General features: G+C 44.9%; 1 protein-coding gene across 2 annotated transcripts in view; it reads left to right on the forward strand.

The window, feature by feature from the left end:
- Positions 1 to 341: 341 nt before the first annotated feature.
- GLG1 (golgi glycoprotein 1) overlaps positions 342 to 18,019 on the forward strand; it is a 161,991-nt gene continuing 144,313 nt past the window's right edge. Inside the window, exon 1 of one of the 2 annotated variants that reach the window (XM_030925396.1) lies at positions 342 to 841. In XM_030925396.1, the coding sequence (XP_030781256.1) occupies positions 386 to 841 (456 nt within the window). In that variant the 5' untranslated portion in view covers positions 342 to 385. The remainder of the gene's footprint in view (positions 842 to 18,019) is intronic. The other variant, XR_004055478.1, reaches the window with a different exon arrangement.

Below are 18,019 nucleotides of genomic sequence, written 5' to 3' on the forward strand. Positions count from 1 at the left end.
GTGCAAAGTTCACCTCTACATACAAAGTTTTTGTTTTCCAAGTCATTGAACTGGCGACATATTCTACCGGCCATTTTGGTTGTGGCAACCCCAATTCCTTTGATTTTTTTTCTGTGACAACAAAAGGAATTAGACTAGGCCGCCTTGCCCGGGCTTTTTAAGAAACCCCACCAACCCCCCGGGTAAGGAGCGCCGCTCTCCCAACCGCGGGTCCAGGGCGTGTACGGTTTTCAGCGTGGCGTCTTCCTTCGCCCCACTCTGGACTTGCGGGTCGGCGCCGGCAGGGGCGGGCCTCGGCAGGGCCACGCTGCCACGCCCAGTGTCTCCGCCCCCTCATTTAAATACGCGGCGCCGGCGAGTGCGTCGAGCTCGCCGCGGACCCAAGATGGCGGCGTGTGGACGTGTACGGAGGATGTTCCGCTTGTCGGCGGCGCTGCAGCTGCTGCTGCTAGCCGCGGCCGGGGCCGAGAAACTCCCCGGCCAGGGCGTCCATAGCCAGGGCCAGGGCCCCGGCGCCAACTTTGTGTCCTTCGTAGGGCAGGCCGGAGGCGGCGGCCCGGCGGGTCAGCAGCTGCCCCAGCTGCCTCAGTCATCGCAGCTCCAGCAGCAGCAGCAGCAGCAGCAGCAGCAGCAGCAACAGCAACAGCAACAGCAGCCTCAGCCGCCACAGCCGCCTTTCCCGGCGGGTGGGCCTCCGGCTCGGCGAGGAGGAGCGGGGGCTGGTGGGGGCTGGAAGCTGGCGGAGGAAGAGTCCTGCAGGGAGGACGTGACCCGCGTGTGCCCCAAGCACACCTGGAGCAACAACCTGGCGGTGCTCGAGTGCCTGCAGGATGTGAGGGAGGTGAGGAGGTGGGACGAAGCCGGGAGGGCCAGGCCTGGTGCGGGCCCGAGGGTGTTGCCAGCCTTGGAAGACGCTGACGCCGGTCGGCTGCTTTTCTCGCTTCCTCTGTGCTGCACTCGCTCCTTCCCTCTTTGCTCCTCATTCCCAGGCGCATTCAGGAAAAAGGATCCCACCCCCACTTCTTCATTCCCTCGCCCTTATTTCCCTCCCTGTTGCCGGGGTCTGGGACGAAGACCTGGGCTCCTGGCCGCAGTCCGCCGAGGCCCACAGCGTTGTCTGTTCGCTCCTGTCTTTTGTGTGATCCTCTATACAGAGTGTCTCCTCGCCAAAGACCAGTTTAGGATTTTGCCATCAGTTTCGACTAGGACAATTTGTGGCAAGCCATTTAAACATAAAAAAATGCTTGGCGTACTTAGGCTGTAAAGAACGATCTGTTGATTAGCAGTAGGTATTTGATCTGCTGTTTACTACAGTAGATTTAATTCGCAAATCCATCTTCTTGCTGAAATTAATGTATGCTTTTTTTCTTCACTTCTTTTGGTCAGTTTGTATTGAACCCCATGTTTAAGCTGTTAACTCCGAGTGACTTGGCGCCCCAAAGCTTGAAAAGTTGGGGAAGCATTTGAAGCTGTGTTTGTGACTGGGTTATGGGGTCTTGCCTTTCTGAGGTCTCAATGTGATTTTAACAGTATCTCTTAATGAAATCTAGATTTGCCATTGCTTGGTGTGATTCAGTTAAGTGACACTGATAATTTATAATCTAGGTTTAATGCTGCAGACTATAAGTGCATATTTGACAATTCTCAAAGTTTGGGAGCAAATCTGACAGTAGTAACTTTTTCCAGAGGTGTAGGTATTAGAATTAGCCCTAAAGGTTGACACATAGAATAAAGCTGCTACTTGATACTGTTTTTAGTTGTTTTTTTTTTTTTTAATTGTAGTATCAGATTTGTTTAAGGCGTTCAAGCTATAGGAGGACCACTGACTTGTAGAAATTTGCTACTCTTGGCATTTCCTCCCGTTCATCTCATGCTTTAGTATTCTATACAAAAGCAATTCAGATAGAGGAAAAGACATACATAAGCAGGAGACAGAAAGAAAGGAAGTTTCCAGAGCCACTGGAAATGTGAGGCCTTACCTGACTTCTCATCTTCAGCTTGAAGACTAGAAGGATAGTCCTCTGGTAGATACAGCTAAGATTCCTAACTCGGGGTGTCAAACTTTTTGGAATTTTCTTTTTGCTCTTTGAGGACACATAATATATGTCGTTTCATCAAACTAGGATCCTAATACTGGTGACCAAACACATTATTAGTGGTTTTTGGTAGAAACAGCACTTTATTTATCTATCTATTTATTTATTTTGAGACGGAGTCTCGCTCTGTCGCCCGGGCTGGAGTGCAGTGGCGCGTTCTCGGCTCACTGCAAGCTTCGCCTCCCGGGTTCACTCCGTTCTCCTGCCTCAGCCTCCCGAGTAACTGGGACTACAGGTGCCCGCCACCACGCCCAGCTAATTTTTTGTATTTTTAGTAGAGACAGGGTTTCACCGAGTTAGCCAGGATGGTCTTGATCTCCTAACCTTGTGATCTGCCCGCCTCGGCCTCCCAAAGTGCTGGGATTACAGGTGTGAGCCACTGTGTCTGACCAGAAACAGCACATTATTAGGGAAAGTGGCAAAAAGTGCCTATTCAAGGAGTGTATATATCCTTCTTCATGTGTATTCCGGACATTTGGAAACCTCCACTTAAAGGAGGCACTTTTATGCTCCAGAGGAGGAAAGGTGTCATGTAAATTGGAAATGGGAGTTTTGGGGGTTTAGGGGGAGGGAGAGGAGCCAAATTCCCAATTTAATGTTTTTTCCTCCAGTTTTTACATACAGAAATAATGAAAGAAGAGTACTGTGAACACCTGTGTATATTCTTCAGCAGGTGGAGTTATTTTTAAACTTCTTTTCTTTTTCCTTTTCTTTTTTTTTTGATACAGAGTCTCACTCTGTCGCCAGGCTGGAGTGCAGTGGCATGATCTCGGCTCACTGCCACCTTCACCTCCCGGCTTTAAGCAGTTGTCCTGCCTCAGCCTCCTGAGTACCTGGGACTACAGTCGCGTGCCACCATGCCCAGCTAATTTTTGTATTTTTAGTAGAGACAGGGTTTCACCATTTTGGCCAGGATGGTCTCGATCTCATGACCTTGTTATCTGCCCACCTCGGGCTCCCAAAGTGCTGCGATTACAGGTGTGACCCACTGTGCCCACCTTCTTTTCTTTTCTTTTGTTTTTTTCTTTTTTTGGGGACGCCCGGGCTGGAGTGCAGTGGGATGATCTCGGCTCACTGCAAGGTCCACCTCCCGGGTTCATGCCATTCTCCTGCCTCAGCCTCCCGAGTAGCTGGGACTACAGGCACCCGCCACCACGCTTGGCTAATTTTTTGTATTTTTAGTAGAGACGGGGTTTCACCGTTTTAGCCAAGATGGTCTTGATCTCCTGACCTCGTGATCCGCCCTCCTCGGCCTCCCAAAGTGCTGGGATTACAGGCGTGAGCCACCGTGCCTGGCCTATTTTCTTTTTCTTTAAAGACCATGAAAGGAAATTTCATTCTGCTTAGTCTGGGAGTTAATTAAATCTGATCTGTGTGTTTGAAAGAGCATAACTTAAAGAAGCAAACTAGCTAGGCACATTTGAAGAAACGTATGGAATATGTTTTGTATTTGTTGTTCAGTAAGAACTGTTTGTTAGTGAAATAGATACACGTACTTTTCTATCCCTTTGGATACAAATGCAGGGAACATTGTCCTATCTGTATCCGTTATTGGAATTATGAAAAGGCAGAGCATATGAGTACAGTTGTTCCTTGGTGTCACTGGAGGATGGTTCCAGGCCTCCTTCAGATACTGAAATCCGAGGACGCCCAAGTAACTTATACCGTGTAAAAGGGTGTCATATTTCCATATGATCTGTGCACACCCTTCCAAATTCTTGTCATCTGTAAAATACTTATGCCTAGTACAGTGCCTACATGTCACTTCATTCATGTGGATTCACTGTAGTACTTGGCATGTGTCAAACTTAACTTTTGCTTTTTGGAAACTTATGGAACTTTTCTTTCTGAAAAATATTTTTTACGTTGGAGACAAGTTCTCGCTCTGTCATCCCGACGGGAGTGCAATGGTGCAGTCATAGCTCACTGCAGCCTCAACCTTCTGAGTTCAAGGGCTCATTGCAGCCTCAGCCTTCCGGGTTCAGGTGATCTTCCCACCTGGGCTTCCCAAAGTGCTGGGATTAGAGGTGTAAGCCACTGTGCCTTGACCTTGGGATTCTTTTTTTTTTTTTTTTAACGCTCTCAGATGAGTCATGCTTTTAAAAAGGCCAAGTATATCATGGGTCCACTATTCAATAATAGATGTAATAGCCAGTAATGGTGTGTTAGTAGTTCTAGTTGTGTGTGTATAATTAGTAGTAGTTCAAGTTATTTAAATAAAAACAAAGAACTAGAAAGTATAAGGCAGGCCGGGCGCGGTGGCTCACGCCTGTAATCCCAGCATTCTGGGAGGCTGAGGCAGGTGGATCACAAGGTCAGGAGATCGAGACCATCCTGGCTAACACAGTGAAACCCTGTCTCTACTAAAAAATATGAAAAATTAGCCGGGTGTACTAAAAAATACAAAAAACTAACCGGGCTTAGTGGCAGGCGCCTATAGTCCCAGCTATTTGGGAGGCTGAGGCAGGAGAATGACGTCAACCCTGGAGGCAGAGTTTGCAGTGAGCCAAGATCGCACCACTGCACTCCAGCCTGGGCGACAAAGCGAGACTCCGTCTCAAAAAAAAAAAAGTATAAGGCAAAAAAGAAAAAATATTCTCTGGGCTGTTCTAGTAGGTGGAGTAATACTACCAAAGAAAGAGAAGATACTGTTGCCTAGTATGTGATAAAGAAGGCATGCTTGATGTTGCCGGTCATTTTAAAATACTTTATGTATTCTTGGTTAAAATGGCCAGTAGCACTTTTTTGGTTTTTTTTTTCCAGTAGTGTCTTGTATTTTGAAGTTTCAGATGAAGACCTTGGTTCCTTAGAAGTTTATGGTGTTCAGACGGGCGCAGTGGCTCATGCCTGAAATCCTGACACTTTGGGAGGCTGAAGCAGGAGGGTAGCTTGAGCTCAGGAGTTCAGTACCAGCCTGGGCAACATAGTGATTTACCGTCTCTAAAAAAAGAAGTTTGTGATGTTGTTCATAGATTAGTTTTTTTTTTTTTTTTTTTTTTTTTTTTTTGAGACAGAATCTCATTCTGTCGCCAGGCTGGAGTGCAGTGGTGCGATCTCAGCTCCCTGCAACATCTGACTCCCTGGTTCAAGTGATTCTCCTCCCTCAGCCTCCCGAGTAGCTGGGATTACAGGCACGCGCCACCTCGCCCAGCTAATTTTTGTATTTTTTAGTAGAGACAGGGTTTCACTATATTGGCCAGACTGGTCTCGAACTTCTGACCTCATAATCTGCCCTCCTCGGTCTCCCAAAGTTCTGGGATTACAGGCGTGAGCTACCCTTTTATTTTTAGGGCACAGGGTTGGGAGGCTGGCATATTTTAAAGCAAATCCCAGATGCCGTCATTTCAAATACTTCAATGCATATCTGCGATAAATACTTTTTAAAAGCTAGAAGCTTTTGTTTTGTTTTTGTATTTAAATGTATAATGAAATCTTTCTTTTGCAAGTAATTCTGACACTAATTTCTTGTGTAATTTCTTGCCTCTTTTCTTCATATATCAGTCTCAGATTATAAATTTGTAACCACACTCTAAGCTTTGCACAGAGTGAATGCTTTGTAAATATTTAAATAAACTAATTTAGGTATTGAACAGAAATTAACATTTCAGTGTTGCGAACCATAAACCCCCTTTTAGACTCATAGGTAAACATTTTTGTTACGCTGCTCTTAACCTTTCACTTAACCGTATACTTGAGATAGTGGACTAACCATCTGTATTGTCTCGCTGTTGATAGTCATGTGAGGTGATTAGTGCTAGTGTTATTATTTTAGCAGAGAAATAGGCTCAAAGAGCTAAAGTAACTTGTCTGATGTCGTATCCTAAGTGGTAGAGCTGGTATTCAGCAAGTCCTTTTTGTCTTAAAAGACCATACTCTTTCTAATCTACCATGAGTGGTTGTGGCTAAGGAAAAGAGTATGTGACTGTTGAGAATGCCACAGGTTTATAAATGTATGCTAAATGGGACACAAGAACAATTGAGTTGTAACAGTGCATTGAAGTATTTGTAGATTTCTCAGGCAGATGTATCGGCATTATCACCCAACGCTAATTTAATTAGTCTGAGTGCATCATAAACTGAATTTATGCTTTATGAAAAGAGTTTCAAATCTCAGCTCACCTTAAGCAGGATTTGTACTAGAACACTGGAAGCATTTTTTTTTTAAATTATAAGAGAGACGAGGTCTTGCTGGGTTGCCTAGGTTGGTCTCAAACTTCTGAGCTCAAATGACCCAACGTCCTCTGCCTCCCGGATGCTGAGGTTACAGACGGAGCCGCCGCACCCAACCCCTACGGTACGGTTTCTAAGATCTCTGCTGTCTAACCTATATGAGTCGTTGCCTGTATATATTCTCTGTATGTATATATTGTAAAGTTTCTAGGATTATATATATACCAGCTTCTGATTCCATATTCATTCATGGAGGGAATCAGTGACAATGAATAATTCAAACAGCAGTTAATCCAAACATTGTTTGGCTTTAGGATATATTATGATTGTTTTGTTTGAGCCAATATGGAATTTCCTCCTATGCTGTCTCTCAGTGGTTGGAAGCAATCTAACCACATAATCAAGTCATTATTGATCTTCTGTTATACACCTATCACTGTGGAAGGACACTCGTACTTTAAGACACCACCATTGCTTACAGTTGGTTTGATAAATGAGATTGTTGTGATCAAGAAACAATTATATAAGAGAGTGTTAATCACTTGATGTCATACAGATAGTAAATTATTTTAGGACAGTGAAATAAGCACAAAATTAGGATTTAGATTTGGGTGGAACCCAGCTCTGCTATTCTTAGCTTGAAAATTCTATCACTTTTTTTTGTGTGTGTGTGAGATAGAATCTCTCCCAATCACCCAGATTGGAGTGCAGTGACGCATTCTTGGCTCACTGAAACCTCTGACTCCTGGGTTCAAGTGATTCTCCTGCCTCAGCCTCCCAAGTAGCTGGAGCTGCACATGTGCGCTACCACACCTGGCTAATTTTTGTATTTTTAGTAAAGACAGGAGTTTCGCCATGTTGGCCAGGCTGACCTTGAACCCCTGACCTCAGGTGATCTGCCTGTCTTGGCCTCCCAAAGTGCTAGGATTACAGGTGTAAGCCACTGCACCCGGTCTCTTTTCTTAAGCAAGGACTGTCTACTTTAGCTTTGTCCTTGTTCTTTTTTTTTTTTTTTGAGAGTCTCGCTGTATCTCCCAGACTGGCTGGAGTGCATTGGCATGACCATGGCTCACTGCAACCTCGAACTCCTGGGCTCAAGCTATCCTCCCACTTCAGCCTCTTGAGTAGCTGAGACTATAGGTACACACCACTACTTAGCCTTGTTCTAAGGGGAAATATACATGAACTCATGAATTTGATGTGCTAGGTGCATTCTAATATGTATGAAACTAAATATATGACTATAACATATACAGTACCAACACATACCACCTGAAATCATCTTGCGTATTACCAATAGCACATGCTTCAGAAAGCACTAATACTGGATTATCTCTGTTTTTTGTTTTTTTTTTTTTTTTGGTTCAGATGGAGTCTTGCTTTGTCACCCAGGCTGGAGTGTAGTGGCTTGATCTCAGCTCACTGCAACCTTTGCCTCCTGTATTCAAGCGATTCTCCTGCCTCCACCTCTCTAGTAGCTGGGAGTACAGGTGCCAGCCACCAGGCCTGGCTAATTTTTGTGTTTTTAGTAGAGACGGGGTTTCACCATGTTGGCCAGCCTGGTCTTGAACTCCTGACCTCAGGTAATCCCACCCGCCTCAGCCTCCCAAAGTGCTGGGATTACAGGCGTGAGCCACCGCTCCTGGTCTTCTTCTTTTTTTTTTTTTTGAGACGGAGTCTCGCTCTGTCCACCAGGCTGGAGTGCCCTGGCGCTATCTCAGCTCACTGCAAGCTCCGCCTCCCGGGTTCCGGCCATTCTCCTGCCTCAGCCTCCCGAGTAGCTGGGACTACAGGCGCCCGCCACGGCGCCCGGCTCACTTTTTTTTTTGTATTTTTAGTAGAGACGGGGTTTCACCGTGGTCTCGATCTGCTGACCTTGTGATCCGCCCGCCTCGGCCTCCCAAAGTGCTGGGATTACAGGCGTGAGCCACTGCGCCCGGCCGGCTCCTGGTCTTGGATTATCTCTTAAGATTCTTCCAGCTCTGGTGCTTTGTAATTTTGTGATCTGTGGGAATATAACACGTGCAGGAGAGTCGTAGCACAGGTAGAAAGGGGAGATGCTTTGAGGAATTATTAAAGGGCTGTACTGACTGAAATAGAGAACTTGAAAATGTTTTCAGTCCAGATCATGAAGGGTCGTATATTCACCTCTGATTGGTTCTCCAAATAAAGTCTGGAAACAGGATGTTTTTATCCCTACCTGAGATAAAAATATTCCAGCAGATAATTGAGAATTACCTGTAAAGTAGCATTGTCATTTATGGCAAATACTTTTTTTTTTTTTTTTTTTTTTTTTTTTTTTTTGAGACGGAGTCTCGCTCTGTCGCCCAGGCTGGAGTGCAGTGGCCAGATCTCAGCTCACTGCAAGCTCCGCCTCCCGGGTTTACGCCATTCTCCCGCCTCAGCCTCCCGAGTAGCTGGGACTACAAGCGCCCGCCACCTCGCCCGGCTAGTTTTTTATATTTTTTAGTAGAGACGGGGTTTCACCGGGTTAGCCAGGATGGTCTCGATCTCCTGACCTTGTGATCCGCCCGTCTCGGCCTCCCAAAGTGCTGGGATTACAGGCTTGAGCCACCGCGCCCGGCCATATGGCAAATACTTTTTAAGAAATCTCTTGATGAGGATGCTTTACAGTATATAGTTGCTTAATTCATTGTTCTGCAGAAGGAAATAAAATACCTGAACAGTCCAAAAGATGAAATGCTGCATTTCTCTTTTGTACATTTCTCCTAATGTGTTCAAAACAAATTTACTCAGGAACAATAACAAAAATCTCCTCTTTATATAAGATATATATGTGTATATATATGTTTTTGTTGTTGTTTTGAGGTGGAGTTTCACTCTTGCTCAGGGTGGAGTGAAGTGGAATGGCCTCGGCTCACTGCGATCTCTGCCTCTCGGGTTCAAACCTTTCTCCTGCCTCAGCTTCCTGAATAACTGGGATTATAGGCACTCGCCACCACACCCGGCTAATTTTTGTATTTTTAGTAGAGACGAGGTTTCTCCATGTTGGCCAGGCTGGTCTCGAACCCCTGACCTTAGGTGATCCACCCACCTCAGTCTCCCAAAGTGTTGGGATTACAGGCGTGAGCCACGGCACCCGGCCTTACTTATATATTTTTAAAAGCAGCAATTAAAATGGCTTGTAGGCTATCATGTAAATTAATTTTTCTTCTTTCTTTTCTTTTTTTTTTTTTTGAGATGGAGTCTTACTCTGTCGCCAAGCTGGAGTGCAGTGGCAGGATCTTGGCTCACTGCAACCTCCGCCTCCTGGGTTCAAGTGATTCTCTTCCTCAGCCTCCCGAGTAGCTGGGACTACAGGCACCCGCCACCACGTCCAGCTAATTTTTTGTATTTTTAGTAGAGACGGGGTTTCAACGTGTTAGCCAGGATGGTCTCGATCTCCTCACCTTGTGATGCGCCCGCCTCGGCCTCCCAAAGTGCTGGGATTACAGGCATGAGCCACCACACCTAGTGCCTGCCCTTCAGTACTTCTTAATTCTTCTTGAATTGGTGGTTCATGTTAATAAAATTCTTTTTTTTTTTTGAGACAGAATCTTGCTCTGTTGCCCAGGTTGGAGCTCAGTGGTGTGATCTCGGCTCACTGCAAGCTCCACCTCCCAGGTTCATGCTGTTCTCCTGCCTCAGCCTCCCGAGTAACTGGAACTACAGGCACCCACCACCACACCAAGCTAATTTTTTTGTATTTTTAGTAGAGACGTGTTAGCCAGGATGGCTAGTGAAACTGTGTTAGCCAGGATGGTCTTGATCTCCTGACCTCATGATCCGCCCACCTCTGCCTCCCAAAGTGTTGAGATTACAGGCCTGAGCCACTGCACCGGCCTTGAATTCTTTTTTTTTTTTTTTTTTTTTTTTGAGGCGGAGTCTCGCTCTGTCGCCCGGACTGGAGTGCAGTGGCCAGATCTCAGCTCACTGCAAGCTCCGCCTCCCGGGTTTACGCCATTCTCCTGCCTCAGCCTCCCGAGTAGCTGGGACTACAGGCGCCCGCCACTTCGCCCGGCTAGTTTTTGTATTTTTAGTAGAGACCAGGTTTCACCGTGTTAGCCAGGATGGTCTCGATCTCCTGACCTCGTGATCCGCCCGTCTCGGCCTCCCAAAGTGCTGGGATTACAGGCTTGAGCCACCGCGCCCGGCCTGAATTCTTAATTGAATTGCTTTAAAATGCCTCCTAGTCCAGAAGCAGTGGCTCATACCTGTAATCCCAGCAGTTTGGAAGCCTGAGGTGGGCGGATCCCCTGAGGTGCAGAGTTCGAAACCAGCCTGGCCAACATGGTGAACCTCCGTCTCTATTAAAAATACAAAAATTACCCCGGTCATGGTGATGCATGCATGTAGTCCCAGCTACTATGGAGGCTGAGGCTGGAGGATCGCTTGATCCTGGGAGGTTGCAGTGAGCTGAGATCACGTCGCTGCACTCCAGCCTGGGCAACAGAGTGAGAGTCTGTCTCAAAAACAGAACAAAACGAAACAAAACAAAAGCCTCCTAATCTTTTTTTTTTTTTTTTTTTTTTTTTTTTGTATTTTTTAGTAGAGACAGGGTTTCACTGGGTTAGCCAGGATGGTCTCGATCTCCTGACCTTGTGATCCGCCCATCTCGGCCTCCCAAAGTGCTGGGATTACAGGCTTGAGCCACCACGCCCGGCCAAGCCTCCTAATCTTGTTAATGAGTAGATTTCATCTTCTGCATGCCTAATTTGTGAGTTGTAAGGGGTGCTTTAGCTCCTTCAACTTGAGAACAATACTCTGATAAAACTAGAGGTCAGTTAGTGACTCATCTTAATTTGGTTGTGTTAGATTTGAAACTTAAGAAAGAACTCTAAGTGATGGCCCTCAGAACTGTGCCAGTACTACCCTTTGTATCTGCATTAAAATAGAGTGTGAAGGAACAGGGAGTGTGGACTGGAATCTAAAAACAATGACTTAAGAGAACCAGACATCTGTAGTCATTCAGCTTTAATAATTTTACTGAAATCAGAAAATTTTGTTTGACTGAATGTGTGATATTTACAGGACCTGTACATTTTCCTATTAAAGGCTCTAATAACACCTAGAATTCTTGATAAGGTGAATCATAGTAAAAATGGGTGCTGACTTGAATCCTGTATCTATACACTTGTAAAATAAAACAAATTCTTAAAATGTTTTTGTGTTTCTTTAAAAAATAAATGTGATAGGCTGGGCGCGGTGGCTCACACCTGTAATCCTAGCACTCTGGGAGGCTGAGGTGGGTGGATCACCTGAGGTCAGGGGTTTGAGACCAGCCTAGCTAATACGTCGAAATCTCGTCTCTACTAACAGTACAAAAATTAGCCAGATGTGGTGGCGCATGCCTGTAATCCCAGCTACTCGGGAGGCTGAGGCAGGAGAATTGCTTGAACCTGGGAGGCAGAGGTGGCAGTGAGCCAAGATCACGCCATTGCACTCCAGCCTGGGCAACAGTGAGACTCTGTCTCAAAAAAAACAACAATAAGAATAAAAATGTTATACATATTTAAAATCATAAGCATGATAAGCAATGAAGTGAAATGGTAGGTGAGTAAAATTAACCAAGAGAATAAGAATGTAAGTTCTAAATCAGTTGAAATACAAGTTTTGAAAAAATGACAGCAAAAGAAATTGTGTTAAAAATGCTCTGGTACCAGCCGGGTGTGGTGGCTTACACCTGTAATCCCAGCACTTTGGGAAGCCGAGGCGGGCAGATCACCTGAGGTCAGGAGTTCGACACCATCCTGGCCAATGTGGTGAAACCTCATCTCTACTAAAAATACAAAAATTAGCCAGGCGTGGTGACACATGCCTGTAATCCCAGCTACTCAGAAGGCTGAGGCAGGAGAATTGCTTGAACCGGGGAGGTGCAGGTTGCAATGAGCGGAGATTGTGTTGTTGCACTCCAGCCTGGGTGACAAGAGTGAAACTCTGTCTCCAAAAAAAAAAAAAAAAAAATGCTCTGGTACTTCACTTGTAATTTAAGTTTAAATGAGAAAGACTGCCCTGCAAGTCATTTAACAGAACTCTCAAAATAATTACACTGGCCATATCAGCTCTGTAATGTGATAAACAGCATGAAGTAGACAGTAACTTCAATGATGAAGAAAGGGGTGTAATGGAGAATTTTAATCATGAACAAATATCATGCCATCTGTTAATTAGTGCCATTGTCTTAGTCCATTTCGTGTTGCTTTAACAGAATACCCAAGACTGGGTAATTTGTAAAGAAATATTTATTTGGCTCATGGTTCTGGAGATTGGGAAGTCCAAGATTGAGAGGTCCTATTTGGTGAGGGCTGGCTTGCTGCATCATCCCATGGCAGAATGTGGAAGGACAAGAGAATGCAAGAGAAAGGGTGGGCTTGCACAAGGAATGCGCAGAACTCATCCTTTTATCAGAACCCCACTTCCTGGGTAACGGAGATAAGGGCGTTAATCCATTCATGAGGCCACAGTGTTCTCATGACCTGGTCACCTCTTAAAGGTCTTGTCTTTCAGCACTTGTATTGGGGATTAAGTTTCCAACACATGAACTTTGGGGGACACATTCAAACGGTAGCAACCATTTACTGAGGACACACCTATTATATATGATGTAAAATCAGATGAGATAAGGTCCTATAGTCATGTGAAGCTTGTGATGAGAGGAAAAGCATTGTGATAAATGGAAAAATAGAATGGGCTTTGGAACTGCAGTCCTGGATTCAAATCCTAGCTCCCTTACCAGTTATTATGACCTTGGGCAAGTTAATCTCTCAAACCTTCAGTTTTCTTATTTATAAATGGTCTTCTGTTTCCACTTTGTTGTTGTAGGTGAGCTCATTCAAGATAATGCTTTTTGTTCGCTGCCTTAAGAGAAATGTGAAATAAACTGGAATGCTTCACACCCTTTATATAATCCTTCCAAAGCATCTCCAATAAAGCTTTGGAATAAGGTCAAGAACATTTACATAAAGAGTCCGGGTGCGGTGGCTCACGCCTGTAATCCCAGCACTTGGGAAGGCCAAGGCGGGTGGATCCCCTGAGGTGAGGAATTCAAGACCAGCCTGGGCAACATGGGAAAACCCCATCTCTATTAAAAATACAAAAATCAGCAAGGTGTGGTGGCGTGCACCTGTAATCCCAGCTACTCAGGAGACTGAGGCAGGAGAATCGCTTGAACCCAGGAGGCAGAGTTTGCAGTGAGCCGAGATCACTCTGTTGCACTCCAGCCTGGGTGACAGAGCAAGACTCCATCTCAATCAATCAATCAATCAGTAAATAAATTACAGAAGGCCAGGCACGGTGGCCTACACCCCAGCACTTTAGGAGACCAAGGTGGCAGATCGCATAAGCCAGAAGTTTGAGACCAGTTTGCCAATATGGTGAGACCCCATCGCTACGTACATATATACATGATGGTATTTAAATGTGTACACTTTGAAGGGGTAAATCCTCTGGGTAAAGGAATTAAGTTTTGCCAAATTTGGAATACTGCCTATCAAAGGAAACCTCTGCTCTCATGTATAAGGGGAAAAAGGATAGTTCAGAAGACTACTTTTTTCCCTGTATAAAACCAGATACATTCAAACATTACTGAAATTTTTCTGAAAGATGGTGACTTTTCAGAGGGAAAGTAATATGTAAGGCCTTTTGCTCTCGTATTGTCAAGGTTGGAACATTTCTCTGGCCTGTGAAGCAGTCTGTAATACTAAGATATAAATACTAAACTTAGCAATACATTAAGGACAGCACACATAATTTTTGGTGTGTAAGTCTTCGTTTTGTTTTTGTTTTTTTTTTTTTGGAGATGGAGTCTTGCTCTGTTGCACAGGCTGGAGTGCAGTGGCATGATCTTGGCTCACTACAACCTCTGCCTCCCGGGTTCAAGTGATTCTTCTGCCTCAGCCTCCCGAGTAGCTGGGACTACAGGCACATGCTGACACACCCAGCTGATTTTTGTATTTTTACTGGAGACGGGGTTTCACCATGTTGGCCAGGCTAGTCTCAAACTTCTGACCTTGTGATCCGCCCACCTTGGCCTCCCAAAGTGTTGAGATTACAGCCGTGAGCCACCATGTCCGGCCCTGTAAGTCTTTCAGAAGTAACTAGGCAGCAGAGTTTTGAAATAGTTGAAAATCCAATTTCATTTTCATATTTTTATATTTTATTTTTTTTTTTAACAAGAAAGGCCCTACTTTGACACAATTTCATTTTATTTTATTTTATTTTATTTTATTTTTTGAAACGGAGTCTCGCTCTGTGGCCCAGGCTGGAGTGCAGTGGCCGGATCTCAGCTCACTGCAAGCTCCGCCTCCCGGGTTTACGCCATTCTCCTGCCTCAGCCTCCCGAGTAGCTGGGACTACAGGCGCCCGCCACCTCGCCCGGCTAGTTTTTTGTATTTTTTAGTAGAGATGGGGTTTCACCATGTTAGCCAGGATGGTCTCGATCTCCTGACCTCGTGATCCGCCCGTCTCGGCCTCCCAAAGTGCTGGGATTACAGGCTTGAGCCACCGCGCCCGGCCCACAATTTCATTTTAAACTCTGAGTTTGATAGGTTTATTAGAACCTGACTATTATGTGTATTGATAGCAGCTTTTAGTGTGTCCGGTGGTGGTGATGCTTTTCTTTTTCTTTTTTTTCTTGAGACAGAGTTTTGCTCTTGTTGCCCAGGCTGGAGTGCAATGACGTGGTCTCGGCTCACTGCAACCTCCGCCTCCCAGGTTCAAGCGATTCTCCTGCCTCAGCTTCCTGAGTAGCTGGGTTACAGGCACGTGCCACCACGCCCGGCTAATTTTGTATTTTTAGTAGAGACGGGGTTTCTCCATGTTGGTCAAGCTGGTCTCGAACTCCTGACGTCAGGTGATCTGCCTGCCTCAGCCTCGCAAAGTGCTGGGATTACAGGCGTGAGCCATGGCGCCTGGCCTGAAACTTCTTATAATTGTAAAAAAAAGAAAAACATCAGCCAGGCATGATGGCTCACGCCTGTAATCGCAGCACTTTGGGAGGCCAAGGCGGGCGGATCATGAGGTCAGGAGATCAAGACCATCCTGGCTAACACGGTGAAATCCTGTCTCTACTAAAAAATACAAAAAAGTTAGCCGGGCATGGTGGCGTGCGCCAGCTACTCAGGAGGCTGAGGCAGGAAAATGGCATGAACCCGGGAGGTGGAGCTTGCAGAGATCACACCACTGCACTCAAGTTTGGGCGAGAGAGCTAGGCTCCGTCTCAAAAAAATAAACAAAAACAAAAAAGAAGTTTCAAGGATTTGTACTATTGGTATACTTTTATTATTTATTTGTTTGTTTATTTTATTTATTTATTTATTTATTTATTTATTTATTTATTTATTTTTGAGACAGACTCTCACTGTGTCACCCAGGCTGGAGTGCAGTGCCTGGATCTCAGCTCATTGCTACCTCTGCTTCCCATCATGTTCAAACAATTCTACCTCAGCCTCCTGAGTAGCTGGGACCACAGGCGTGTACCGCCACGCTCGGCCAAGAATTTTACTGTTGGTATACTTTTATTTTCAACTTGGAAGTGTATGTGAAATAGGAGAAATTAGGGCACTGAAAGCAGAATTCCGAAGAAATTGGTGTGCTTCCCTTCCTCTTGTGGAAATTCCCTTTCTTTAGCTCAGATTCTCAACCTGTTTGCCTCTCCTTCATACTGGCTCCATTATACATCTTGCTGCCCCATACCCACAGATAAATAGTGTAGTGGTGTGGGCTTCCTGAGAGTACAGAGTTACAGCTTCAGAGTTTACAGGCTTATATGTAAGTGTTATTTTTGGGAAAATATTTTATATTCAGTGATTTGGGAATTTTCTATACCAAAATATTTCCCAGCGCCCTTCCCTCAGCACAGCCCGCTGCTTCTCCTCCCCCGCCAGCTAGGTCCACTTTAGGCATTGTTTTCTTCCTTCATTTTTGTTAGATTGAACTATAAGAAATTACCAATATTTCATCATATTTGACTTATAAAAACATTTTCATATGGTTTAAAGTAATTGTTCTTTTTTTTTTTTTTTTTTGAGGCAGTTTCACTCTGTCACCTAGGCTGGAGTGCAATGGTGTGATCTCAGCTCACTGCAACCTCCGCCTCCTGGGTTCAAGTGATTCTCCTGCCTCAGCCTCTTGAGTAGCTGGGATTACAGGTGCAAGCCACCATGCCTGTCTAATTTTTTTTTTTTATACTTTTAGTAGAGACGAGGTTTCACCACGTTGGCCAGGCTGCTCTCGAACTCCTGACCTCAAGTTATCCACCCACCTCTGCCTCCCAAAGTGCTGGGATTACAAGCATGAACCACCATGTCCGGCCATTCACGAAATACATTTGATTAAGAAAGAATGGGTATTGGTCTAACAACCTTCTCCCTAAATATTTAATTATTCTTAGTCAAGTTGCTATTTGGCTTTCAGTTTATAGAACCCTTTTAATCTTATTTGTAGCTCTTGATAAACATGTGTGATAGATATGACAGATACTAGCCTTATTTTACAGATAAAAAACCATGAATCAGATAGATTTTTATTTGCCCAAGTCACATAGTATTAAGAACAGACTGAGCATGGTGGCTCATGTCTGTAATCCCAGCACTCTGGTAGGCTAAAGTGGGTGGATTTCCTGAGCCTAGGAGTTTGAGATCAGCCTGGGCAACATGGCCTAACCCCATCTCTACAAAAAATACAAAAATTAGCCAACTTGATGGTGAGAGCCTGTAGTCCCAGCTACTCATGAGGTTTTTTTGTCCCTCTTTCTCTCTTGGGCTCTAATCTTATGTAGGTTAAGTTGATTACTATTGTCCCACAAGGGGGCTCTGTTTTTAATCCCCCCACCCAACCCCAACTGCCGCCTGTTTTTTTTCTCCATGTTTCATTTTGGATAATTACTATTGCTGTATCTTCAGGTTCACTGATGTTTTCTTCTGTAGTTTTCAGCCAGCTATTAATACCATCCAGTGAATTTGGTATTTTAGGTATATTTCATGTATAGAAGTTTGATTTGGGTCTTTTACATATATAGTCGATTATCCATTATGTTCATGTTTTCCTTTACACCCTTTAGTGTACATGTAATAGCTGTTTTTTTCTTTTTTGTTTTTCTTTTTTGGAGACTGAGTCTCGCTCTGTCACCAGGCTGGAGTGCAGTGGCACGATCTCGGCTCACTGCAACCTCTGCCTCCCAGGTTCAAGTGTTTCTCCTGCCTCAGCCTCCCGAGTTGCTGGGACTACAGGCACGCACCACCATGCCCGCTAATTTTTGTATTTTCAGTAGAGACCGGGTTTCACCATGTTAGTCAGGATGGTCTCTATCTCTTGACCGCGTGATCGCCCACCTCGGCCTCCCAAAGTGCTGGGATTACAGGCGTGAGCCAACGTGCCCAGCCGTAATAGCTGTTTAAGGTCCTCATGTGCTAATTCCATCATCTCTGTCACTTCTTGATCGTTTTCTATTGATTAAGTTTTGTTATTAGTCATATTCCTGCTTTCCAAGTGTGGTAACTTTTTATTGGATTCAAGGGGATCCCTCTGCAGAATCCTGTGACCATTCTCAGTACAGAACTCTTTCTCTATTCTCACTCTTTCTTGGTTCCAGTATTCAAATCTTGCAAATTCTAGCTACTTTAGATACCCTAAAGTTTCTCTCCTCCATTCAGCAAGACCATCCAATTCTGTTTGGGTTTCCTCTCCCTGTGTTGCAGCCCAGAAGCCACTTCCGTACAGTAAGTTAGGTAATCATCGGCTCACCTGGTTTGTTA

This window comes from Rhinopithecus roxellana, chromosome 20, assembly GCF_007565055.1.
Source record: "Rhinopithecus roxellana isolate Shanxi Qingling chromosome 20, ASM756505v1, whole genome shotgun sequence".
NCBI classification, from domain to species: domain Eukaryota; kingdom Metazoa; phylum Chordata; class Mammalia; order Primates; family Cercopithecidae; genus Rhinopithecus; species Rhinopithecus roxellana.